Consider the following 26,844-nt stretch of genomic DNA (forward strand, 5'->3'; position numbering starts at 1 on the left):
CCTTTCTTCCGCTTCAGTGATGAATCAAGGTCTCCCTGTCTTGGAGCCGTTGCACCACAATGAGACGGTGCTTTTAGAGATTCCCAGCTCTCTTGCAATAGCTGACATTGACTTGCCAGTTTTCCATAGGGTCACAATTTCTGCTTTCTTAACCAGGATAAGGAAGTTTTAGCCATAATTCATTAGCTAGCGCCAAGAAGCGCCAAATGTAGCGGTGACGAAAGCGTGAATGGGGCACGAGCGATACAATGACAGCCGACCTGTGATAGCTTGAGTATCACTGAAGTGCATTAAACTCATGGTACCGAACAGCGAGACAATACAGGCTGCCAGACGAACGATAAATTGGGGAAAATATATACTTCTCGGCGGAAATCGCAAGAAAAGTCCTAACGCTTATTACAGTAATATATAGGGAGTCGTTTCGCTTTTTTTTTGCGCCACTGTAGTGAGTCTTTCAGCCTTCAGATTCTCAGATCAGCAAGGTTAGAGAGTCGCATGGTAGTTCCTGTCCCAACAGGAATAAGCCTCTCAGTTTTGACAGATTATGCTTTGTCACTTGTTGCCCCTGCAGCACCCTCATTCCTCATTGAGTCTGAAGCGACACTGGTCTGCTGCATCTGATCCTCATATGCTCCTTGTTTCTCTCAACCAAGATGTGAAGGAAGATCTTGTTAGAACAAGGGGAACCTCTTTGTTGGAATTAGTTTGGAAAATACCCCTACCCACATGCACACCTGGAGAGCTTGTTTGATTTGTGTGTGAGGGAACACAAGACAGTTATCACCTGCCCATATATCTTTTTGGATTGGGTGCAGTGTTTTTTGGCACTGGCACTACAAACATTTTGGAATCTGCTGATATGCTACTCAAGATTGTTATTGTTATTGAGCACTAAGGTAGCATGTCTACAAACAGGAGGGAATGGTTCTGTCAGATTTTTTAGAGGAAGGCTGCTACAAACCCCAATGCTGCCCAGGGCCCTGTAAGCCTCAACATCACATAGACCAGACTGTACAGGTGGTTACAGGGGCCATCTTTTTACCATTCACATTCTAACTGGTAAGCTGGAACCTCCTTGTTAGAACACCACTATTCATATTCTGTAGACACTACCATCAAACTAAGGTATCAGTCTCCATATAAAAAAGATAAGGGTTTGTATCCTTATAAGAAATTGTGAATTCACTAAACAGTACTGTAACTGCTTTTTTTTTTCTTCTTTAGATATTCATATCTGAAGTCTTTTATCATTATTCCATCTCGACCAACACTACATTTGTCCGTACAGTATTGCTCTAAGAGAAAGACTCACCTGCTGTAGTTAACTAGCCAATACATACCTAACAGAGGCGCTGGTAACCGAAAATCGGCACCTTTTGGCACCGATAAGCCCTGAAAAATGCCGAAAAAGCTCAAAATCTCTGATTTTCAGTTAGCGGCAATTTTCGGTCATCATCACACCCTCAGAATGGAACCCTGCCGATAACCGAGGAATGCCTGTACTAACGATTTTGGATATTCACAGATATATTTATATTAGTAATTCTTTTTTTTATTTTTGTAGTCTGTTAACAATGCATTTTTAAAAAAACTATCACACACAAATTGGGGAGCTGATAGACATACTCTTTACCATACTGTATAAAGCAACAGTGTTATCAATCATTGACTATGGAAGTGAAGTATATGGTTCAGCGTCAGAAGCAGCACTGAAAATATTAGATCCGATTCACAATGAAGGACTAAGAATATGTACAGGAGCATTTAGATCCTCACCAGTCTCCTCAGTACAAGTTGAATGTAGCTTAACTGCCACTGTTCCTCCATAGAGAGTTCATAACAATGGAAAGTGCATTAAGAATCAAGGCAAGTGATTCACCAACAAAAAATCTATTTGAGCTAAGAGATATATTTATAAACAATCATCCACCTCCTTTCCCAATTAGAGCTAATAGATTGTTTGAATCACTGAATATAGATATACAAGTACCTCCAACAGTGAAGTTACCACCCCATTGGACTATGAATAAAATAAGGACTTGCACTCAATTGAAATATTTATCAAAAAGTTCCTCGTATACCCCAGAACACCATAGACAAAAAACCATAGATCATATAAGACGAAAGCATTTGCATTACGCGATTTATACAGATGGGTCTAAATCCCAACATGGAGTAGGATATGCAGCTATATCCCAGAACAAGTCATATCTGTTATCTTTGCCTAATAATATCTGTCTTCACAGCAGAGTTATGTGCAATTGCAGTAGCCATCAAAATTATAAAGCAAGTAACATTCAATAATTTTGTTATTTTTAGCGACTCAAGAAGCGCTATAGAAGCGTTCAAGGTTACTACTCAAAAAATAATATTGTACAGGAAATTAAATATGAACTCCACAAATTGTATAATGATGGAAAAATCTTGAAATATGTTGGATCCCTGGCCATGTAGGGATTAAAGGAAATGAGGAAGCTGATAAAGCAGCTAAAAGAAGCAGTCCATGGTAAGAGCAAATATAAAAATCCCAATTAGTGATTACATAAGAGATATAAAACAACCATTACAAAAAAAATGGCAAAACATATGGAACGAGGAACCTATAAATAATAAGTTGAAACAGATAAAATCAGCGTTGGAAAATGGAGCTCATCATGTCAGAGAGAAAAACACAAGTAATTCTGATTGCGTCTGCGAATAGGTCATATTCGTTTGACACATGGACACTTGATGAACAGTCCATGTGGCCTCCTCCTCGAATGCCCAGAATGCAAGTGTTGATAACAGTCAAACATGTGTTGTGCGACTGTCCAAAATATAATCAACAGCTTAGTATCAACCTTTAGAAATAAATCAATGGGGAAATTTTATCAGAATCTTATACATTTTCAGTCATCCCAATTTTATCTTTCATTAAGAAGTGTAACTTGATAGACAAAATATAAATCCAAGTAAATAATGAAAATACAGAAGCCTGTAGGGCGTTTAAGAAAAAAAAATTGTAATTCTGAATTTTAATTTTAGATTTTTATGAAATTTTATTTTATTCTTTTTAATCTTTAAATTTTTTTTGTATGCATGGAAACGAGCAAATATATTTATTGTATACATGCGTTTCAGAGCAAAGCATATTCGTTATACAGTTTTTTTCTTTTAAACTTCATTTTCATTTATTCATCATCATGCGAATGACCTGTTTGGTCCCAGTTCTAGGCCTATGGCCTAGACCTGGCATTTCATCCTAATCCTTCGGGCCAGCCCTATAAGAGCTGATTAGTCAGCTCAGTGGTCTGGTTAAACTATTTTAATAATAATAATATGTAACCTTTTGAGGTATGCTTCAGTGAATTTTAGGAATTTATGCAAATTTTGTAGCATGAGTTAAATCATTGCTAATTATCATTATACCAGTGAATGTTGCTTGTTACCCAGACTGGGGGATCAGGATCAGTTGTAGTGAGTCACGAAGGTATATTTCATGGAGATCTGCCAATGAAAGGTGGTGTGACTGATCCTTGAAAAATGTCTCTTTCTCATCACATTATTAGCTAGAAGGTAAAAGATTATCTGGTTTTGTAGTATGAGGTCTGCCCGAAGGAAGTAATGATTTGTCTTTTCTTTGCTACCTTGCTAGAAGACTAGGTGTCATTAGAAAGTTGGGGGTTGATGTTCCCTAATACTGCATATGTATATTCTTGTCATTTGTACATTGCCAGGAACTGCCAATAGAAACAACGGAAGGTCATTTCTGTAGGAGAGATCACTGGTACCTTAGAGGAGACTAGAGTATTCTGAACAGTTGCCACCTTGCTGTTAATTGATAGCAGGTCTGCAAAAAGTAACCCTGAATAATATTCAAATTAGGTGTTGATCAAGCACAAAAAAAAAAAATTGATCAAGCCGTAAAAGAGATAAATGAGTTGCTGTGGGCTAGTAAAAATCTCTGCTTGCCCTCTTGCCTTGCATCGAGTTGCCATGGGCTAGTAAAAATCTCTGCTTGCCCTCTTGCCTTGCATTTGGCAGATTTTACAGTGAATTATGAAAACTGATTTTGCCAATAGCAGATCGAAGCCATAGGATTAGGTTTTCCCTTCATCATTAGGCCTTAATTTGAGTGATGCTTCCTTTTGCTTCATTCAACTAAAAATGTTGCTTACCCAGACCAACACTGTAGAAAATGCTTCATCCTGCTGGACCAAGAGTGCATGAGAGGCCTTATCATTTGTCTGCTCTTGTACAATCCTTGTTCCTTGTTTGGATTGATACAGTGACAACTTGGAAGGTGGGATTCCTATAACTTTGGAGAGTTTGAAGTCTTTTGCTTGGTTGGCAACCTGACAGAATCCTCAGGTGCAGCTGAATGAAGGTCCACCAGCTGACGCTGATGATTTGGGGTTTTCTCGTCTTCCAACTGACGAATGGAGCTTTGCCATTGAAGGTTCACTAATTACTGTATTTTCATATCGTTTTCGTGACTAAATGTGTTTTTTGTGGTAAAACTATTAAAATACTCAGGTTTAAGCTGTTTTAGAGAGTTTTTTGTGTATGAACTATGAAAATAGGCAGTTATAAGCGTTTTTAGAGGGGTGTCAAGTATTCGTGGGGGTTTGTGGTACGCATCCCTCACAAATACCAGGGGTCGACTGTATGGCTTGCAGCTAAGAGATGTTCAATGGCCTTGAAAAATCAAATTTTACCAACATGGGAGAAGTCTGCGCAGTGGCATATTATCTCCTGGTATCCATTCTAAGGTTATCAAGCAGGACTCTATAGGAGGAATGTCGATTAGGGCATTATAGTCTGGTATCCTCCAGGCATGAAACTGAAATGCTAACAGGAATCATTGAATCCAGGGAGGATGCCACAGGAACTGGAGGAGGCAGGGCCAGGCTTATAGATCCTTACTTCTATTGTGAAAGGGCCTTTGAGTACAGTACTTGGAAACTCTGTTTAGGAAGTATGGTCTGGTATCCACCCCAAGAAAGTGAAAAACTCCTCCTGCTGGTGATTTCCTTGAGTGCATGCAGTCCTCCTGATAAGGTGAGGGGTAATCCTGACACCTTATCTTTTTTCATCGCTGTTGGAAAGCCCCTCGTCATCATATTGAACCCAGGAACAACTAATGGGCTCTGCTCTTGTCTGGAAAATAGCATGGTAATAACAGACCCCCATCCCAGGGCTGAAATCCTTGAGGGGATGATCAAGGAGAGGCTTGCCAAAAGTGGGTGCCTCACTATACTATCACCCAACAAAGAAGCAATTGATCTTCAACAGTGAAAGTGGAAAAGCAGACGATTCTTTAGAAGAGGAATATCGATTAAGGCATTATAAGAGTGGTATTCTCAGGCATGAAACTGAGATACTAACATGAATAATGGAATCTGGAGGAGGATTGAGAAAAGACCAATCTGACATTGTTTGTGAATGCCACAGGAACTGGAGGTGCCGCAGGACCAGACTTACAGGTCCTTTGAGGGCACGGAAGCTTTTTTCTCTTAGGAAGGCATGGGCTTGGTTGGAAGGTGCAGACTACTGATGTAAGGTTCAGTTAAGGACTGAAGCCGAGACTGTATAGCAGAAAAGGCTTGTGATGGAACCAAGCACGAAGGTACAGTATCCTCCTTAGCACTTTTTGCAGCCTTCTTGTAGGGCAACAAGAGTGGCAGCAGTCCCTGAGAGGGGAAATGCAAACACAAGTGCAAAAACAGAAAAGGAAGGGGTTGGATGATGGGAGGCAGGTTGTGACTAGACAGCTAGGCCTAAGTGGGTAGAGATCAAGTGTGGCCTGGGGTAATGAGGTTAGTGGAATGGTCGCCACAAGAGCCATTCTAGGATTTGGCAGTTTGTTTCCAGACATGTTGGTCGGCCCTTGAGAAAAAGAGCAAGCAGGCTTTGATGCATAGGCAGAGCACCAATAATCCTTGCTGGTATGGTCAATATATGCCATGTCTGTCCTTGGGAGGCTTTGGGGGCTTATATGAGGACAGGTCTGAAAGCTGGCCTTTTTACAGAAGCTAACAGGCCAGCAGTACTGGGACATGGGAGAAGCCAGTTATGTGAGGATGGAGGCACACTGGTAGATGTCTAATCACAGTTTTCTAAACAAAATGATACCTCTGATTCTCTTGACTAGTCATGGGATATCTTACAGGGAAGCTGTTGGGAGCATGACTGCTTGTGGGATGACCTGTCAGGGTTCTCCATCCAGCAAAGAATTGAAACTTATATTTTTGTCCTGGTAGGCCCTAGCAAATTTGCTGAGACATTGTGTAAAACACACTATACAATAAAAAAAAAAAAAAAGATAAAGGGGCAGTAAGGCATGCAAAAGCTCAGTGTCTACAAAATGGGAATAAAAACTCCTCTAAACAGTAATGAGAAAATTAGAAAATAAATTTAGCTGTGTGTGCATACTATACAAAAAACAAGCAATTCAGAGTAGCAACTCAAAACACATGGCAGCACATATTAAAAAAAAAAGTGCAATCAGAAAAAGTGTATGCAAAGATAACCTTTAGCAGCAAAAACTGGATAAGGGTTAACAAAAGAAACGAATCAAGAAAAACCAAGCAAATAAGGAATGGAAAACTTGCATAAACCACATAGCTTGCTGCCTAACCCCTCTTTAAATATTGCTTCATAGTGCAACTGTAGGGTTTTCTACTGGTTTCAACTTTAGATCCTTATACTTCATCACATTCATTTTCTGGATTTCTTTACCATGCTTTCCAACCATTCCAAATCCTTTTTCATTTGTCTTATTGGATGGCTGAAAGTGCCCCAGTGTTTGTCTTTATAGCCTGAATTTCATTATTCATTCATATGATGTGTGGCATAACATACACAAACATTTACACTAAGCTTAACGTGCATGATTAAGAAGTCAAACCAACATGGAAAAACATGGAATCCAGTTCAGTACAATTTAATGATAATTAAATAAAATAAATATGGTTGTTGGTAAGGTCGAAAATCTGGGAATACTGCAACACAATCAAATTAACAGTGATTCACCCATGTTAACAGCATGAAGGCTCAAGTAAAAGTGAGTTAGATTTTACTGTTTACATATCATGGATAGGGCTGGTGCCTGTGCAGTGGTTTTGATTGTGATGAACTCTAAATTTTCAACTACGGTCAAAATGCTCCAGTTGGTTTTATATGACTTTTGCTATAAGAACAGACCCCATATTTTCGATATCCGACTTCTTGAAAGGTAATTTAAGTACTGAAAATGCCAAGTTTTTTATTTTTTTAGGAAAAATGGTAAAAATAACAAAAAAAAAATGTTACGAGGGCATTACTGTATACATAAATCGACCCAGCATGTTTTGGGGGGGTAAATGTAAAGAAAAGTTGTGAGAGGTAAATTTGCAGCCATCCATTGATAAGTAACTCAATGCAAAATTTATTTTTTCTATGGTAAAATAGTGCCTTTTACACAAAATATTTTGAGATTTTATAGTGTTAATGGAAAGACTACTAAAGAATACAGTATAAGTGTTATACAATACAACATTTATTATATGAAAATAAAAGAATCACTTTTATGTTATGTAAACATACAGGAATGAAAGTTAAAAGTATTGAGAGCATTATATAGAAAATAAAAGAATTTATTTTATATACTTTCACCTGTGAAAATCATATACAAATGAAATAGGAATAAAACAAAATTTCAACTAACCTCTGGTTTTGCTTGGTACATTCACAGGTGTTCGTTTCATGCAAAAAGCCTGGTTTATTTTGAAGCTGGCTTGTTAGGACATGTTTCACAGTATGTTTGTCATCTTTTGTCCTGTCTTCTTTCTTCAAGAAGCAGTCACTGCTTCTTATACTGCAGACATTACAGTCAGAGTTGTGATTATTGTCTAAAAAAATTGAGCAATGAAATGCCTGCCTGTGAGTCTGTTTGAAAATGGTGATTCCAGTTTCCTCTTGCCAATCAGTGGCATTTTTGAAAATCCTTCCAACAATCCATTTACTACCTGTTCTCTAAAGTTCCTCTAAGTTCCTCTAACTTAGCTTTTTATTAGGGTTTTAGTACCATAAGCTATTTTTGCATCCACTATGGCCACCTCTTTAACAAAATCATATAACCTGGTACCATTTCTTATTCCTCTGACTAAAATTTTATGAAGCACACAGTTGATCAAACCAGCCCACCCCTCCTTTGTGTTTATTATAATACGCTTGAACGGATGGATGTAATAGAGTTACAGGAGTTCCATGTTGTCTCCCAACCCAGATGTTTGGGTGGCAAGTAACTTTTTACTTTACAGTTCAGAGACATATGACTCCCTATCCCCTCTCTTTGGCCAGGAAGTGAGCCCAGGTGAGCTGAACCTCCAGTTGGTTCTAAGGCTTTCTCTGTCCTCCCTCCAAAAGTAAATCTCCTTTGTTAAGACCAAAGGTTTGTTCTGTATGTGAACAAATGACAAATTTTAATCAATTTGTATTTACCTGAGGTCTTAACATATACTGCCCATTTCAAGCCAACCCTTCATATTTTACCTAGGCTAGAGAAAACTGATGCGATACTTACGAGATGGGGTATAGGAGGTCGGCTCCTCCTCCTCCTCACTGCTGCTTTGGCCATCTCCTGATACCACCAACTCCTTGTAACTTTTTTAACCAGGCTCCAGCTGGCGCTAGAGAATTTTCCATTGTGTTAAGACTGCAGGTTTGTTAGTTATGAAAAGTACAAATTGATTTAAATTTTGTCATTTTATGTACAAATCTATCACCTTTTGTACTTTATGGTTACCCTTGCCCTGTCACACTTGAATCACCAATAGTTTACAACATATTCCTTTTGCCTGTGTCCTGCCAAGTTACTGCCACCATTTTATATTCATTATTTCTCCATATTATTGGAAGTTCTCCCTTTTTCATTTTAGCTCTTCCCATTTCCTTGGGCAGACCCTTTTGATTTACATGGACAGTGTCACATGCACCTATACCTCTCTCCCTTAGCTTACTAAAAAGCTCTACATTTGTGTAAAAATTATCCACAAAGAGTACATGGCCTTTATTTTCAAACCCTTCAAGTAATGCTAAGGTAACCTTAGTACCTAACCCACCTTCACTAGGGTGTTGATTAACAGCTTTCTTATCTGTATAAACTTTGAAATGCATAAGGTGTCCAGTTTTGGCATCACAAAGAGACCAGTTTTATCCTCATCTCGCTGGTTTTGAAGATAAATACTGTTTGAAATACAATCTGCCTTTGAATTTCAACATACTGTAAGCTCACCACTAGCTATTTCTTTGTTACTTCTATAAAATTTTCTTTATTTTGTTCATGAAACTTACCTGTCAGATATATATATAGCTGTATTCTCCAAGGTCCGACAGAATTTCAAAGTGTCATTTACACGCAGTGGCCTGGTCAGGTGGTTAGTACCCATTCCCGCCAGCTGGGAGGCGGTATCAGAACCATTCCCATTTTCTATTCAGATTTTTCTCTGTCGCCGGTGTTGTCAACAACTGTTGTCTGCACCTCCGTCAGGGATTTGCTTTTTTCTTGAGTATCTGATTGTCTTTTGGTATTTTGACTTTGGATCGGGCTCATCGGCATCACGCTTTTTTGACTTTTCTTTGGTTTTGCTTTGAATTAGACTATCATTATGTCTGGGTCTAGCTCTGCTAGTTACCGTGTGTGTGTGATGTCTGAATGTAAACCCAGGTGCCGAAAGCTGCGGTTGACCCTCACACTGTATGTTCTAACTGTAGGAAGCATATATGCATGTTGAATGATAGGTGTGATGAATGTGCTTCTTTGTCTGAAAATGAATGGAGAGCGTTTGATAAATATGTGAGGAAGTTGGAGCGTGATCGACTGAGGAGGTCTTCCTCCAGGAGTGCTTAATCTTTTCAGAAGTGTTGATGTCGGCCCTAACTCCCCTGTACCTTTAGAACCTAACCCTGTGGTTTTGTCTCCAGCCCTGAGATCGTGCCAGTGGAGACTAATGGTGCTTTTATGATGGAATCGATTCGTGCATTAGAATCTAAGGTGTCAGCTCTCCAAGAAAAGTGTTGTGAAGTGACTAGTGCCCCCAGTGCAGTGGAGGGGCGTCAGACCGCCCCATCATGCCTCTAGGCCTGGACCTCTGCTGGACTCCCAGGACTCAGGGAGAGAGCATGTCGAAAGCAGAAGGAGGGTGACGGGGAACCCCACCAGTCTGGCGTCCCTTCGCAGGTCCTGAAGACGTTTCCCAGGCTGCCCAGGCGCGAACTCGTGTTCGTGTCCTGAAGGACTGCTGTTATCTTCTGACACGCCCTCCCCACGCAGGGGTTGGAACCGTCAGATAGACTCTCGCCCTCTTAAGAGAAGCTTTAGGAGGAGGACACTTCACGTTCACCTCTCTCTCTCCTACTCTGTGCTCCTCGCCAGAGTTTGTGGATGTAGCGTTCCCCCAAAAAGAAGTACAGGACGTCATCCGAAGAAGACGTGTTTGAGCGCCCAAGAGCTCTCCCCTCCTCAAGAGAAGAGGATTAGGGCGTCCCCTCGTCCTTCTGCCTCTAGGTTCCGTAATTCTCCAGAGAGAGGCGTCACCAACGAGGACCCCTTATTGCCTCCATGCAGCATGACTCTCCTCATTCATTGCAGAGAGAGTCCAGGTCCTATTTTGGATGTTAGACTTCCAGTGAAGAGATCTATGCGTTCCCCTTGAAGTGCTCCTCGTTCATCACCTTCGTCTGCTTCACTGCTCGTCGGGAAGGAACCCTTTAGACTCTCGCCCCGGAATGTGCTTGGGAGGACCGAGGAAATTCAAAACCCTAGGAAAGCCCTTCTCCTTCTCGCTCTAGACGCCACGCTCACCTTTTGTTGATGACGCCGTCAGGCTTCTGACGCCTGTCATGCATGCTGCCAGATATTGAATACTCTAAGGGGCGATCCAGACGTTCGTCATGCTGCCAGAAAGCTTTCGATTGACGCTCAAGAAGCTTAAATGCTGCCAGACGTGACGCCATCGATGGACGTTTTTGACTCCCTTCAAGAAACTGGCCGTTGCTGTCGCCTCTCGTGGGTTCCTGGTTCTCCTGCTGCTTTGCACACCAGTTCCTCTTCCAAGCAGAGGTCCCTGGAGGATGCAGGTTTCTCTCCAACTTCTCTCTGCTCTTCCCGCCCGATGTTGGAGATAGACTCAAAACTCTCGGAGTCTGAAGACAGATTAAGGATCAGTCCTCGCTCTGCCGGACTACAGATTCTCGATCAAGCTTTTGAAGGAATTGTTTCCCGACAAGTTTCTGCCGCAGTACCTCTCTCCTCCAATTCTCAACTGACTTTGTCAGATAAGTCTAGAAAGCAAAAATTTCTGAAGATGACTAAATCGCTTTCCACTAAGCGGGCCTTCAAAGAAAGTCCATTTGTGGATGGACTCCTGCAAAGCTCAAGGAAAGTCTTCTTTCGCCCTTCCCCTTCAAGACTCTCGGAAAATTCCAGAAGATGTGGGTATGAGACCGAGAAGACTTAGGCATCACGTCTTCCTTCCTCATCTAAGGAGACTTCGCCTCTCTCGTTGATTCGAGTAGGAGGTCTCATCTGTCCACCCCCTTCCCTGGACCTTGACGAGGTGATGGACCATCTTTTTGAAAATTGGGCGGGTCCTGATACAAATCATCCTACATAGTTTTTGGTTTAAAAAATAAGTCAGGACAAAATCCACATTCAGGAAAAAATTTTAATCTTAGGTGAGTCTGGCCAGAAGGGATCGTTTTTGGAAGGGGCCTCGCATTCAAGAGTGCTCAATTGTCACGGAGGTCACTCTTCTAAACCAGTCGCCAACGAAAATAGTTTGGACCCAAAAGATGGTGATGGGATTTTTTCCCACTGCTATCTTTTCCCGGCGGAACCATCTCTGGGGAAAAAGTCCTGCAAGGCTGGTTCCCCGAGGTGGGACTCCTGGCTTTGTCAGTCAGCCCAGAGAAGTAAGGAGTGAGGATCAGTCCCCATTAGTGGGGGATGAACCTCCCAGCAGGCGGATTGGCTTATACCTGGGCCACTGCAAGCCCTTCTGGTGCTATCCTGAAAGGGTAGGGTATGGTTGGTGGACTGTTGGGATCAACTCACTTGTGCCATTGGTGGAGAATGGAATACCTGACTGATCTAATGATACTTTCTTTGATATGACCAAGCAGTTTTGGGTGGGTGGATGAACCAGTTTGTCCGTGGTGGTCTGATGTGTGCATGCTTGGCATTTGGGGTCTCTTCGTGCCAATTTAGAGTGTGTTGAAGATGGGCAGCTGAATCTATTTGAGCTGTTTGTCTTTTTTGAGTATGCCTTTGGTCCCCGAAACAGTCGGGAAGTTGGATGGCTCTTGGTGTCAAGTGTGCACTTTTGGACCTTTGCATGTGGACTGGTTTAAAACTTAAATTTGGCTTTGGTTAATCCTGGATCCGATGACTTGGATGGACACTGGCAAATGATTTTCTGGCATGAACATGGATACAGGCTTGGCTGTTTGGACAGAACTAAACACTGAGACACCTGGGTGTTAATAAATCTGGTGGATTTGATTCAAATAATAGAGTCCTTTATTGCACTAATGTAAACTTATCATTAGATTACGAATGTTTATACAGTGTAGTGAAGCAACTTACAAAGTGGAAAGAATTAAATTAATTCTAGAAAAGATAACAGTCATTTTGTGCTTTTATCAAATTTTCTCTCCTTGGAAGCTAGTGAGGCAACAAAGACTCCATGATTCTAAATGATTCAGTTGTCATGATCTTAAGTGTTTTCAGTGAAAAACTTGAATGATGAGCCATTTGACTTTGTTCCAAAGGCTGAAGAACATGGACCAGTCCCATGTACCTAATGAGCTCTTCCCCCTTTATGGCATGTTGCTATCTGCAAAAGGACAAGGAAAATTTGATAAATGCTGACTTTATTGAGAGCAAGGTTGGTTCCATTCCCATTGAAAATTTAAAACGGTATGGAAAGAATCTTCCTAATAAAAATGCTGGAAATGGGACTCAAGCAGTTCTGTTAGCTAACTTTAAACCTCCTGAAATGTGGAAATATTGAATCTATTTCCATCTGGAGATTCTTTAATGACACTGAAAGGAGTAGTTTACTGATCTTACATGTTTTTAAAGAGGAGGAGATTCTCCATCGATGCCCTCCTTGTGTATCTCATGTTCTAAAAACTGGGTGGTGATGCAGCTATCCTTTAACCTTCTCCTCTAATTACCTACCTGATACCATCATTGTTGGCCATGAGAGGATGCAGGTTAAAAATTTATAAAAGAAATCTTACTAGATTAGTGTGTCTGTTTTGAATATGGCCACATTCAAAACTCTTATGGTGTTAATAATAAAGATGTCCTGTGTGTAATCTGGACCAGCACGATAATTTTGATGATTGCAAAGCAGCCCTTTTTTCTTTGGATTCCAGGGTGATCAAACACCAAACTCTAGGGCTTGTCCAGATATAAATTTGAACAAGAAGTGTTGGCAGTGGCAGATAATGAACATATTAGCAAAAAATGAAGCAAAGTGCACGGTAATGGGGCAAACAAAAGTGCCAACACTACGTATGCTTCTGTAATAAAACATATGAAAACTTCCAACAATGTAAGGCCATCAATAACTGTGTCTCATGGAAGATATTGTAAACCTGGTATTTCTCGAACCATGAATAATAATGAAAATCTCCAAACTGGTGAGAAACTTTGAAAAAAGAAGTGCTTTGAAGTCCAATAGCAAAATTGTACTTTTAAAAGCACAGAAAATTTATCTTCCACCTTAACATCCACAGCTGTCAGATTCATCTCCAAAATATAAGTATTTGCCAAAATCAGCCAATAATTCATGGAAAATGTGAATGTAGGTAAAATACTTCAAACCAAAAATAAGCTAAAATAACAATCCCAATTAGATAGAATTAGTTCAGAGCCATCAATCGCCACAGCCTTCAAACAAAAATAATAAAGAAACTATGGTTGCAAATATGCACAAGAAACTGAAAAAATAGTTCCCAAATAATGATAATTTTATAATAAAAACTTCAAATAACAGTGTTTTGAAGACATCTCTCTTGCCTAGAAAGGTGGTTCCAAATGTAGTTTTGAAACAAAAATATATCTTCAATGTCTTGCAACCTAAGACAAATAGTTTAGTGAATGCACAGAACCACAGTCAATAATTCTGAACATCAGGTTCATAATAAAAAATATGAAGATCAACCAAAGACCCTGAACACCAATTCAGATGAAAAGGGATTAAGAAAACAATCTCTTATAAAGGAGAATTTCCCCTCCACCCTAGGAACAGTACTTCCCCTCAAGGAGTGGGAAGTAGCACATTTTACCACCTTAGCATTCTTGCTCGACATTCATTCAGTGGAACTGTAAAGGTCTCAGAGCCCTTGTAAGAAGACCTTAAAGTTTTAATGCATGAATTTAATCCAGGGATTATATGCCTACAGGAAACAATGTTAGGCAACTCTGTTTATAATCCTGGACTAAATTATTCAATATTTAAATCATATCCCCAATTGGTGATCGTGCCCATGGAGGTGCTGCAATTATTATTAATAAATCTCTACAGCACTCCACAATACAATTAAATACAACATTTTTGTATTACTATTTCAGTCATTTTGGAAAAGAGGATAACAATCTGCTCCTTATACCTTCCACCAGACCTTGATTTTAACATTGGAGATATTCAGTCGTTGACCAACTTCCAGCTCCTTTACTTGCTAGGTGATTTTAATGCCCTTCCCCCTTTGGGGAAGTCGGTTTTAGATAGAAAAGGAAATTAATTGAAGACCTTATTGACAGGAATGATGTTACCCTGTATAATAATGGGTCAATGACTTTCCACAACATTCAATAATCATTTCTCTGCACTGGACCTTAGTATTTCTTCAACTAGTATCCACCTTGATTTTAATTGGTCTGTTAATGAAGATTTAAATGGAAGTGATCACTACCCGATCCATTTTTGAAATATGCTCTGAATGCTCCATCTGAAGTTTTACCTAAGTGGAAGGTAGAGGACGCAGACTGGGATAAATTTAGTAAGGGTGTCAATCTAGATAGGGAGTTTGAGTCCTTTCATTCTCATCTAGATGCCTATGATTACTTTATTGAATCTACTTTGAAGAGTGCTGAAAGCTCGATTCCAAAAAAAAGGCAAACCTCGTTAGAATTGCAGTTCCCTGGTGGAATAAGACATGTGGTATTCTGAGAAAAGTGACTAGGAAATGCTACAGACGTTACAAAACTAGTGGCTCCCCTCAGTCTAAATTAATCTACAAACGTGCTTTAGCCAAACAGCGTGGTTTTTAAGAAAGCCAAAAGAGAATGTTGGCTTTACTATATTAATGGAATAAACTCCAAGACCCCACTAAGAGTGGTGTGGCGCAAAATAAGGAAACTGAGTGGAAAATTTGTAGCGTCACCATTGCCCTCATTAAAAATAAATGACACTCTAATCACAGAGCCCACTGAAGTTGCCAATGAGCTAGGAAAACACTTTTCTAAAATTTCCAGCCCTAACAATTATTGTCCAGAATTTCAAAGAATTAGGAATTCTGAAATGTGTCTGAAGTTTGGTTGAAAATCTGAACCATAAAACTACAAATTTTCCTTAAGAGAACTTGAATGAGGCGCTTCTCCTCAAGTGAATCCACAGCTCCAGGTGAGGATACAATCATATATGAAATGCTGAAACACCTCCCAGATGATGCCAAAAATATTTACTGAAGATTATAAACAAAATATGGGAAACTGGAATTTTACCAAGGACTGGAAAATATCCATAATTGTCCCTGTTAAAAGCCTAATAAAGATGCTTCCCAAGCCACCAGCTATAGACCAATAGCTCTTACCAGCTGTGTATGTAAGCTGATGGAGAAAATGATAAATACTAGACTGGTTTGGCACCTGGAGACCAAAGGATTACTATCGCCATTTCAATTTGGTTTCAGAAAAAAACGCTCCACCCTTGATCCCTTGCTGAGGCTGACCAACCAAATCCAGCAAGGATTCACGCCAAAAGTGTCAGACCATTGGCATATTTTTTGACTTGGAGAAAGCATATGACACTACCTGGAGAATTGGCATCATGAAACAATTGCACAAGATGGGCATATGTGGAAGAATGGTCAGGTTTATATATTCCTTTTATCAGACAGACTTTTAAGGTATTTTAAACTTTCTCCAAAATTTTTTTGCAGGAGGAAGGAGTTCCTCAAGGTGTTTTAAGTGTAACACTTTTTTTGCAGTGGCAATAAATAGTGTGATTGAAAAAATCTGCCCCTGTTAAATGCTCCCTTTTTGTCGATGACCTTGCAATATACTGCACAGGATATGATTCCTTGTCTGTATGTAAACATTTGCAAAGGTCTATTAATGCTATTACTAAGTGGGCTGATGAGAATGGTTTCAAAAATCTTCCAAAACAGTTGCAGTAAGATTCACCAGGTGCCGGCGTGTGGAAGAGGTTCCCACACTTAGTTTAAAGGGTCCATCCTTCCTTCAGAGTGAAGTTAAATTTCTGGGGATGACTATTGACCATAAATTAACATGGGCTAGCCACATAAATGCCCTAAAGTTTAATGTTAAACAATCTATGAATATTTTAAAGGTTGTCTCTGGATTTAGTTGGGGGCTGATAAGAAATCCCTTTCTGAGGCTATATGACTCTCTGTGTCGATCTAAGCTAGACTATGGCTGTCAGATTTATTCCTCAGCCTGTACAACCAAGCTAAAGAAACTGGATAAATATGTGACACAACATGGGGTTGAGAATATGTTCCAGGGCTTTTAGAACTTCGCCTGTTGAAAGCATTTATGTCGACACAGATCATTTACCCCTTGATCTAAGAAGGCAAGAGCTAGGGTTGCGATACATGGCTAGAATGAAAAGTGCTCCCAAAATCCCTCCTTTCAAGCTCTCTAAAGGAAACAGACTCTCTAAGTTTTTCTGGTACAAGAGCTTCTAAACCATTCCAAATTCGACTGAATGAGGATGTTAGGAATAATCACCTTAAATCCCAGAAAGTCCTGGAAGTAGAATATCCTGTAAATCCTCCATGGCTTATCCCAGAAGCATCAATATGTAAGAAACTGTTTAACAAAAAGGACTGCACTGTAGAAGAGATTAGGGAAAAAATTCTTAGAGCACGATGTTACCCATACTAATTTTACAAAAATTTATACAGATGGATCTAAGTCAGATAGTGGTGTTGGTTGCGCTGTTATCCTTGGTGATACAGCGTACCCAGCTAAATTACCTGACTCTGCATCAATATTTACTGCCGAATTAACAGCCGAGTGTCTGCCCTAGATTTAGTTTTTCAAAGTAGTGACTCTAATTTTGTCATATACTCAGACTCTAGAAGCACCTTAGAAGCTATTAAAAAATTTTGAATAGCTTTCATCCATTAATTCAAAAGTTCAGGTCCCGTGGCTTTTTCGCATATGTATTGTCGAAAATCAGTCTCTTTCTGTTGGGTCCTTCTCACGTGGGCTTCCAGAAATGAGATGGCAGATAGGAAGCCCACCTGCTGCTAGTATTTTATCAGGAACCTCTTTTAGAAAGGACGCCCTGCTCTCATACAGATCTAAAAGGTCCCATTAGATCTTATGTTTTAAGTAAATGGCAAGAAAGGTGGACTTCTCCCTTCTTGCCAATAATAAGAAATATAGAAATATTAGGGATAATGTACTACTCCGTGGTCTTCGTCATTCCAGCTTGACAGACGAACAGAGGTTATTTTAACGAGATTAAGGATTGGGCACACTGCCAGTCTGACCCATCAGTTTATTTTCAAGAAGCAGCCCTCCAGAGTGTGCTTACTGTGACGAGACACTAACAGTGGAGCACATTCTGGTGGTCTGCCCCAGATATTTTAACCAAAGAGAGCGATATTTTCAGGGTAAATCCCTGTCTGATATTTTGGGGAGATGAAGCAGATATTTCTGCTATCATCTCTTTTTAAAGTGTATTAAAATTTTTAACGATATTTAATTTTATTTAATAATTTATTACATCAAGTTTTTAATGAATTAATTTTTTTATGTATATAGCACATCATTCATTAAACTTCAAGACCTTATTTATTTATTGTCAAAACTTCATTTTATTTATTAATCATTTCTTCATGGATTCATAACTTTAACTAATTTATTTTCTTTCCATTACCTCTGAATGGCCTTGTTGGCCCCAGTGCCTGGGCTTTTGCCCTAAATATCATACATCCATCCATCCATTCATCTGTCGACGCCAAGGTTCCTGGACTCTTATGGAGATGGACCATCTTTTGAAGGGCCTTTTCAAGACGATAGAAGTTTTCAACTTCCTTGACTGGTGCCTTGGAGCTTTGGACCTTAAGTCTCGGAGTCAGGACTCGATCTCCTTTGTCGGACCTTTGAGCATCTTGTCTTGCATGGACAAGGCGGTCCGAGATGGTTCTGACGAATTGGCCTCGCACTTTGCGACTGGAGTGCTCAAGAAGAGGTCACTCTTCTGCGGTTTCGCTCACGAAGTCCGTCTCCTTGGCACAGAAAGGAGAACTGTTGTTTGCTCCCTTTCCAGTCATCTTTTCCCGGCTTCGATGGTAAAGGACATCGCTGCAAGCTTGCAAGAGAAGACCACACAGGACCTGTTGGCTCAGTCATCGGCGCCCTGCGGTTCCCGTGACAATTGACGCCAACCCGTCAGCATTCACCCAAGATGAAGAAGCCCTTTCGTGCGGATCATCTTCAAAGCCTTCTTCTCGAGGAAAGAACCTCTCGAGAGGAAAAGCCCTTGCTAGAGGTAGGGGCAAGAAGTGATGTGATTCTCTCCAGATACCGGTGGGTGCCAGGCTTTTTGCGTTTTCGAGGGAAAGTAGACAGACAGTTGGTCCCTTTCGGTTTTAGAGAAAGGATACAAGATCCCTTTCCTTTCTCCCCTCCCTTAAGCCTTTCGCCCTTGGACCTCTCTCCGTCAGACGGTCCAGAAAAACAAGAGATCCTGTACGACCTGCTGCGGCAAATGCTCGTCAAGAGAGCAGTAGAACAGGTCTTAGACCTGAATTCCCGGGCTTCTACAACAGGTTGTTCCTGGTCCCAAACAGTCGGGAAGTTGGAGACCTGTGCTGGATGTCAGCAGCCTGAACTGGCCGGCCGTGAAAGAAACTTTCAAGATGGAGACGGCTCAGTCTGTTCTAGGAGCCTTAAGACCAGGGGATTGGATGGTATCCTCGACCTTCAGGACGCTGCATTCCACGCATCGATACATCCTCAGTCAAGGAAGTTCCTGAGGTTCGTCTTGAGGGGAAAGGTGTATCAATTCAGAGCTCTTTGCTTTGGCCTGTCCACAGCTCCCATGATTTTCACCGTCATCATGAGGAATGTAGCAAGGTGGCTGCATCTGACAGGCGACGTGTGTCGCTCTACTTGGACGACTGGCTGATTCGAAAGCGCCATCGAGGGAGAGGTGTCTGGAGGATCTACAAGCAACTTTGAACCTGACGAAAGAACTCGGCCTGCTGGTCAACTTCGAAAAGTCACACTGACCCCAACTCAGTCCATCGTGTATCTGGGGATTCAGATGGACTCAGTGGCTTTTCGGCTTTTCCGTCCCCGAACGTCAACAGCTGTGCTACGGAAAAGTCCTAGCCTTCCTAGGGAAAGAAACATGTTCGGTGAGGAGTGGATGAGTCTGCTGGGGACCATTTCCTCACTGGAAAAGTTTGTTTCCCTAGGAGACTACATCTCAGGCCTCTTCAGTTCTTCCTCCTGCAAGACAACTGGGAAGACAAGGAAAATCTCGAGTTGTCTCTCAAACTTTCCCTCGAAGTGAAGGAGCATCTCAGGTGGTGGTTGGATCCTCGAAGCTTTCAGAAGACGTGTCTCTCAGCCTTCCGAACCCGACCTAGTGTTGTTCTCCGACGCACAATGTCGGGGTGGGGAGCAACACTGGGGAAGAGAGAAGTGTCAGGCACCTGGAGAGGGGAACAGGTGACCTGGCATATCAATATGAAAGAATTAGGGGCGATTCTTCTAGCCCTTCGATTCTTCAAGATCAAGTGTCCGGTCACACAGTCCAGGTAAACGCGACAATACCACAGCTCTAGCTTACCTGAAAAAAGCAGGAGGCACTCATTCTCGTTCCCTGTTCGTCCTTTGCGAAAGAGATCCTGTTGTGGGCGAGTTCCAGGAACGTTATGATCCTGACGAGGTTTGTAGCAGGCGTTCAGAACGTGAGAGCGGACCTGCTAAGTCGCCGCCATCAACTGCTCCCGACAGAGTGGACTCTGAACCAGGAGGTGTGCCAAAACTGTGGGGTTTATGGGGTCGACCCTTAGTAGACCTGTTTGCAACATCAAAGAACAACAGGCTTCCGCTCTACTGCTCTCCTGTCCTGGATCCAGGAGCAGTATCAATAGACGCCCTTCTTTGGGACTGGTCTCGTCTGGACCTTTACGCTTTCCCTCCCTTCAAGATCCTGGGAGAAGTGGTCAGGAAGTTAGCGCCGTCAAAGACACAAGGATGACTCTGATCGCTCCTTATTGGCCTTACAAGGAGTGGTTCCCGGAGGTAATGTCGCTTGGTAGACTTTCCAAGGGTGTTGCCTCTTCGTCCAGATCTACTCAGACAGCCCCACTTCGAACGATACCATCAAAACCTCTCCGCTCTCGGTCTGACTGCGTCAGACTATCGAAATGCTGGCGAGCGAGAGGTTTTTCAAGCAGGTGGCAAGAGCGATCGCGAGCCAGGAGAACATCTTCGATCGCAGTTTACCAGTCGGTGGGCGATTTTCGCAGTGGTGTAAACGCAGAGGATTTCCTCTTCCTCGACCACTGTGAGCCAGATTGCAGACTTCCTTCTTTTTCTTAGGGAAGTTCCGAAGCTGGCAGTCTCTACTATTAAGGGATATAAGAGTATGTTGTCGGCGGTCTTTCGGCACAGAGGAATAGATATCGCCAACAATACGGACCTGCATGACCTCATTAGGTCGCTCGAGACGACTAAGGTGCATCAGTTTTTGGTTCCATCTTGGAATTTGGACGAGTTCTTAAGTTCCTGATGCAAAGCCCTTTTGAACCCCTTTCATGCTGCTTCTTTGAGGACGTAACAAAGAAGACGTTATTTTTAGTTGCTCGCTACTGCAAAGAGAATCAGTGAGATTCATGCAATATCTAAGTCAATTGGTTTTAAAGGAGACGATGCGGTGTGCTCTCTTCAACCGCCGTTTCTTGCCAAGAATGAGAACCTGTCTCACCCCTGGCCCAAGTCCTTTGAATTGAAAGGTTTGGCGGGTATTCTGGGTCAGGAACCAGAAAGATTGCCATGCCCTGTTCGGGCTCTAAAGTTCTACTTGGACAAGACGAAAGAGTCGAGAGGTCTTGCGGATAGGTTATGGTGCTCGGTGAGAAGACCTGACGTCCCCATGTCAAAGAATGCGCTGGCTTTCTTCTTGAGGTCCACCATTCAAGAAGCGCATAAAAGTTGTCAGGAGAGTGACTTCGAACTTTTGAAAGTTAAAGCGCATGAGGTTCGGGCTGTTGCAACGTCAGTAGCCTTTCAAAAGAACATGGCTCTGAACGATATTATGAATGCCACCTATTGGAGAAGTCATTCTGTGTTCGCCTCTCATTACCTAAAGGACGTAAGAACAGTGTATGAGTCTTGCTGTTCATTGGGACCTTACGTTTCGCTGGTAATGATCTTGGGAGGAGGCAGTACCCATCCTATCCTTTAATGTATGGTTAGGAATAGTTTTAAAAATTTTTTGGTTGTGTTTTTATGGTTGTGGGTAGACTGTGGGGGCAGTCTTCCCTTTCCTTAGTTTTTAACTAGTCACGATGTTTGGTAGGTCAGGTGGTTATTTTTGTCTCTTTGCTTCCTTCTTGAGGGCTACGATCTGGTCACATAGTGGTCACGTCCCGTTGACAGATCATCTGGAACTCTCCAACCATATAGGTCTCTACCTCGTTGGAAACTCCAGTAAAGCAGACGCAGACTTGGGTGACAGTAATCACGAAGTCAGCTATGCTAAAAGGTAAGGAACCAAGATGTGTAATCATCTACATTGTTTTGTTTCTCAATCCTATGCTGTCTCTGCCCACCTCCAATGGTGCGATTCAGCTATATATATATCTGACAGGTAAGTTTCATGAACAAAATGATATTTTAATGATAAAATAAGGTTTGTTCATACTTACCTGGCAGATATATATATTCAGTAGTGCCCACCCTCCTCCCCTCAGGAGACAACGGCACTATGAAAATCTGAATAGAAAATGGGAATGGTTCCTGATACCCGCCTCCCAGCGGCGGGAATGGGTACTAACCACCTGACCGGCCACTGCGTGTGCCAAAATTTGAAATTCTGTCGGACCTTCGGAGAATACAGCTATATATATATCTGCCAGGTAAGTATGAACAAACCTTATTTTATCATTAAAATATCATATTAATTTTGAACAGTATTTAGAATTGGCCTCACCTTATAAATTGTGTTATTACTCTTGTGTTTATCATTTTCTGCAAAATGCAAAAAAACATGTATCAACTTACCTTTCTCTAGTGAATACCACACTAAACCTGGTGTTCTTGATAACCAAAAGAGATCTGCAAAATACAATGCTAAAGTTGCTTTCTTCACAATACCCATCATTATGTCTACAGCAACAAATGCTTTTGTTATATATATACAGGTATTCCCCTACTTACGATGGGGTTAGGTTCCAAAAAAACCATCGTTTGAAAAAATCGTAACTCGAATATGGCCTAGCCTACACTAGGGTAATCAGTACCATCTATACATATATGGTAGCCTAGCCTACACTACACAGTATACTTTATACATATATGGTATAGTAATTATTAGTGTCAGCTAATTCTGCAGGTTCGATGCAGACTGACATGATAAGTCAGTATAAAGAGAAATTGAATAACAAACAAGGCCTGGCCTGCACTTTCAGATATCATATACGGTAGCCTAGCCTACATTATACTGTATTCTATTTTCACATAACACCGCTGTATTATACAAACATCAAAATAATGAATGTGCATCTTTTCCATGGATCTTTTAAAAAGATGCTTTACTACACTGTATCCAATCGTAAATATTCTTATACTGCTTTTGCATTATAAATTCCGGTCATGGCGATCAGATGTTTTGGTTTCGGAATCGATCACACGGTCTTTATTTCGATGCATTTAACTCAGTTCAGTGGGCATTTCTTGCTTCTAGTTAGTGTAAATGAATCTGTAGATACTTTATTTATAAGGGACATACGTATTTTTCGTTATATGAAGTGTTTTTATGTCGAAATATAACTTAAATATGTCTCGTTGTGAAATTATTTTAGCCATTTTTTTCGTTAGTAGATGACGTTGGCGGCTGGCCCTTTGTTTTGTGTAAACAAAAAAATCAAGATTCCGTCGCTATTTTCTCTGATTTCATCATCATACCACGAGCTTTTCGTATGTATCTTTTATCGTTTTGAAAAACAGCAGTAATATGTGTTCTTTCATGTCCAGTAGTTTTGATTAAAATACTTTCCAATTTTATTTGCGGTCGAGTTTCATCCATGTTGCCAATGTACGATAATTTATAGTCATTAGCAGCTTGAACATTCTTTTCTCAGCGTCAGCTACAACTTGCAGCTTAATTTTAATGCAGCCGTATATTTCCTTGCCGATCTTTTCTCCAAAGCGGATAAGGGTAGTGTAAAACATATCAGTACTTAACGTCATTTTTAACATAACTACGATAATTGTTTAACCGTGCGATGGTTGAAATACAAGCAAAACAGTTGTTATCCGATTCAGTTATTAGCAAAACAACAGTCTCTCGTTCGGTTGTTTATGGCTGTATGCATTTTCGCAAGAGTATAAGGTTACTAACAATGCTTTTATTATTCTCTTACTTTTTTAACTAGAAGATGGAATAAAGAGATGGAGAAAAAGAAGTTGGTCTATTGTAAGTTGGTCTTTCTTGCTGCCTGATTCTACGGCAATTGTAGTGTACGCTGTTGCTTGTGCCCATTCAAAATTTAAAAATATTTTCTAAATATTGTCGCATCGGTATTAATTGCTAACTCCATCAGAAACTTGAATTTTCGTAAGACTGTAATTATCGCCACTCATGCACTACCTGTATTTACAAACGCACAAAAATTGCAAACGAACACTGACCTATTTTAACTTCCGACACAATGAGGGCAAGTGAGGTCAGCTCATTGAATTAATGTACCTATTCCAGCCTCTCGGCCAACGTATCGCATAATCGTGACGCTGCCTGATTGTACGTTGTTGCCTGCGCCAGTCGCCGCTGAAATTTAAAAATACGTATTTTCAAAATATTGACGTATTGATATTAATTGCTAATCCCATCGTAAAAGCGAATTATCATAAGTCGAATTATCGTAACTCGAGCACTACCTGTATATATATATATATAATCGTCAACCCAGAATGTGCGTTGTAACCCGGGAAATAATTTTTGATGAATATATTTGAAGAGCATCTTAAGTTCGGAACGTCATAAGCCGAGCCTGTTGTAACCCAGGGACTGCCTGTATACTGTATATGTATGGACATATATTTTCTTACAATTAATCTTGTCAACAAAACTAAAAGCGTGGGTGCCAAACATGGAAGGAAATGCTACAAGAAAAGAATTATATATATTTTTTTTTATTTCTTGTAGTATTTTCTTCCATGTTTGGCACCTATGCTTTTATTTTCCTAGATGTGATTTGTAAGAAAATCCTGGCCTGTCTCAAAAAATTGTTTCAGTTGTTAATGCATTTCAATAAAAGCATGTTTAAAATTTTTTGTATATTTTTTTCTTTGGTAGTGTACCCAAGTCAACAGACAGTTACACTATAATTATCTCTCGTCACTCATGGTTGACAGTTCTAGCCAAAGGGTTAATATTAATTTTACTGTTCTGTGGATTATTTTTATTTCTTGCCAGAAAGTGTGGGATGTTCAGTGTCACTGATTTTGTGGGAGATGTTTTTTTAGTTATGTACCTCATAACTTAAGTCGAGATTGAAGGTTAATGAATCAGATCTGAGATGCAGTGTTGAATGGGCATTGTTCAGGTTATTTGGAAAATAAACTGAAACTAGTGGGTGACATTTTTTTTTTCTAAAGTGTAGTGTGGGCTTTGCAGTAAGATTGCACTAGAGGTTAATGGAATAGTTTTATTTTAGGTATAAATGCAAGTTTCTTTTGATTTTGAGGGAGTCAAAATTGTTTCATTTGGGATGAATCATAGTGACTGTTAAAGATAGCTTATATCCTGCATATTGGTGCATAGGTGTAAGCTATCTTTAACAGTAGTTAAGTATCGAAACAATCAATTTTATTATGAATATTTTTATTATTTATTATGAAGCCTACCTACTGTTGAAGTAGCTTCTGTCTTCACGTCGTTAGGTGAGATATAAGTGATCTTTAACAGTAGGTAAGTATCCAAATGATAAATTTTATAATGAAAATTTATATTTTATCTTAGCTGTGATAGTAAGAAATTTATATTTTATCTCAGCTGTAATAGTAAGAAAGTTGAAAACCAAAAGTTTAAAACCAAATGACAACCTTTTATTTATTTTGTAGGTGTTGTTGGCATGATTGGGTTTGAGATCAGTGCCTATGGCGGAGCGCGGTGAGGGGACCGCAGGGGGGTCACACTCACGAGCCACCACCAGTGGGGCCCACACTGCCGCAACCAGAAACAGGTAAGATTGCTTTTCATTTGTATACTATTTACTGTTTTTATGGAGTCTTTATGCTTGCAATCTTAATACTAGAAAGATTAGCATGCCTTGTCTTACACTTGACTTTGTGAATGTTTGCTAGATTAGCTTTTTGAATGGTTGCTAGACTGCATTACAGATTTGGTTAGAAAAAATCCAACATCCCATCCAGTGCTGCAGGTGCGAAAGGTGGTAACTTGAATAATGTTTGGAATACTTGGTTATGAAATGCGTGGTTAAACGAGCACATTTTTTAGATTACATGGTTTATGTTGTTCAAGACGACAGCTCCTCACCAAACTAAAGATTTCATGCATACCCTTTCACATCGTAAGGATATACCAGTGGTTTTGTAAGCTCTGCAGGTACAGTAAAGTGAATTTGTTTAAGCCTTATTTTTACAGAATAGTTCTTATTTAAATTGTCGAATGTTAAGCTTAGTATGTAAGTTAGTGGTAGTTACTTTGCCAAAAAAGGAAAATTGAACCTTTTTACTTTTAAGTATTAAACTTACACTAAATCTTTGTAATTATGAAGCATATTTGTTTTCATTGGTAATCCTGTAGAGTATATTAGTAATAAGACTGATTGGCAGCTTTGTTAAAAATGAATTGGATACCTGTGTATTAAAATTCTGTATACTTGATTAATTAAATAAAAATTCATCTCCATCTGTAATTACTGGTTAAATTTTTGTTCTAGATGTACAGTGTAGTACAAGTTTAAGAGTACATACAACTTTGAGTGGTGAGGTTTTCTTATCCTGAGTTTGTACCAGTAAATCTGTTTCCAGTATATATCTTCTGCTGTCCTTTATCACCAATGGAAATTAGAAACTTGAGTGCAGATACGTGGTTGTGAAAATGTTTGTAATACTCTGCTTTTTTGTGATCTTTCTATAAAATCTAAGAACAGGGATGCTGTCAGATGCTTTAAAGTTGAACAACTTTGATTTCTATGGATGTGTGGTTGGACCTGGAAGCCTATATTTTCACCCTAACCCCAAGTATCTTGCAAAAAGTTATTTGGCTGCCTTAATGGTACAATGTATTAATCATTCTTGTATTAGCATCATCATATTAAAAAGGTTTGCTGCTGAATGGCTTTTATTCA

At 40.3% G+C, this 26,844-nt stretch overlaps 1 protein-coding gene across 17 annotated transcripts in view; it reads left to right on the forward strand.

Moving 5' to 3' along the window:
* Positions 1-26,844, forward strand: part of ctrip (E3 ubiquitin-protein ligase ctrip) — a 201,006-nt gene that overhangs the window by 19,687 nt on the left and 154,475 nt on the right. For all 17 annotated transcript variants that reach the window (XM_067128935.1, XM_067128938.1, XM_067128937.1 and 14 more), the window contains exon 2: positions 25,592-25,713. In XM_067128935.1, coding sequence (XP_066985036.1) covers positions 25,628-25,713 — 86 coding nt within the window. In that variant the 5' untranslated portion in view covers positions 25,592-25,627. The remainder of the gene's footprint in view (positions 1-25,591; positions 25,714-26,844) is intronic.

This window comes from Macrobrachium rosenbergii, chromosome 27, assembly GCF_040412425.1.
Source record: "Macrobrachium rosenbergii isolate ZJJX-2024 chromosome 27, ASM4041242v1, whole genome shotgun sequence".
Taxonomy (NCBI): Eukaryota; Metazoa; Arthropoda; class Malacostraca; order Decapoda; family Palaemonidae; genus Macrobrachium; species Macrobrachium rosenbergii.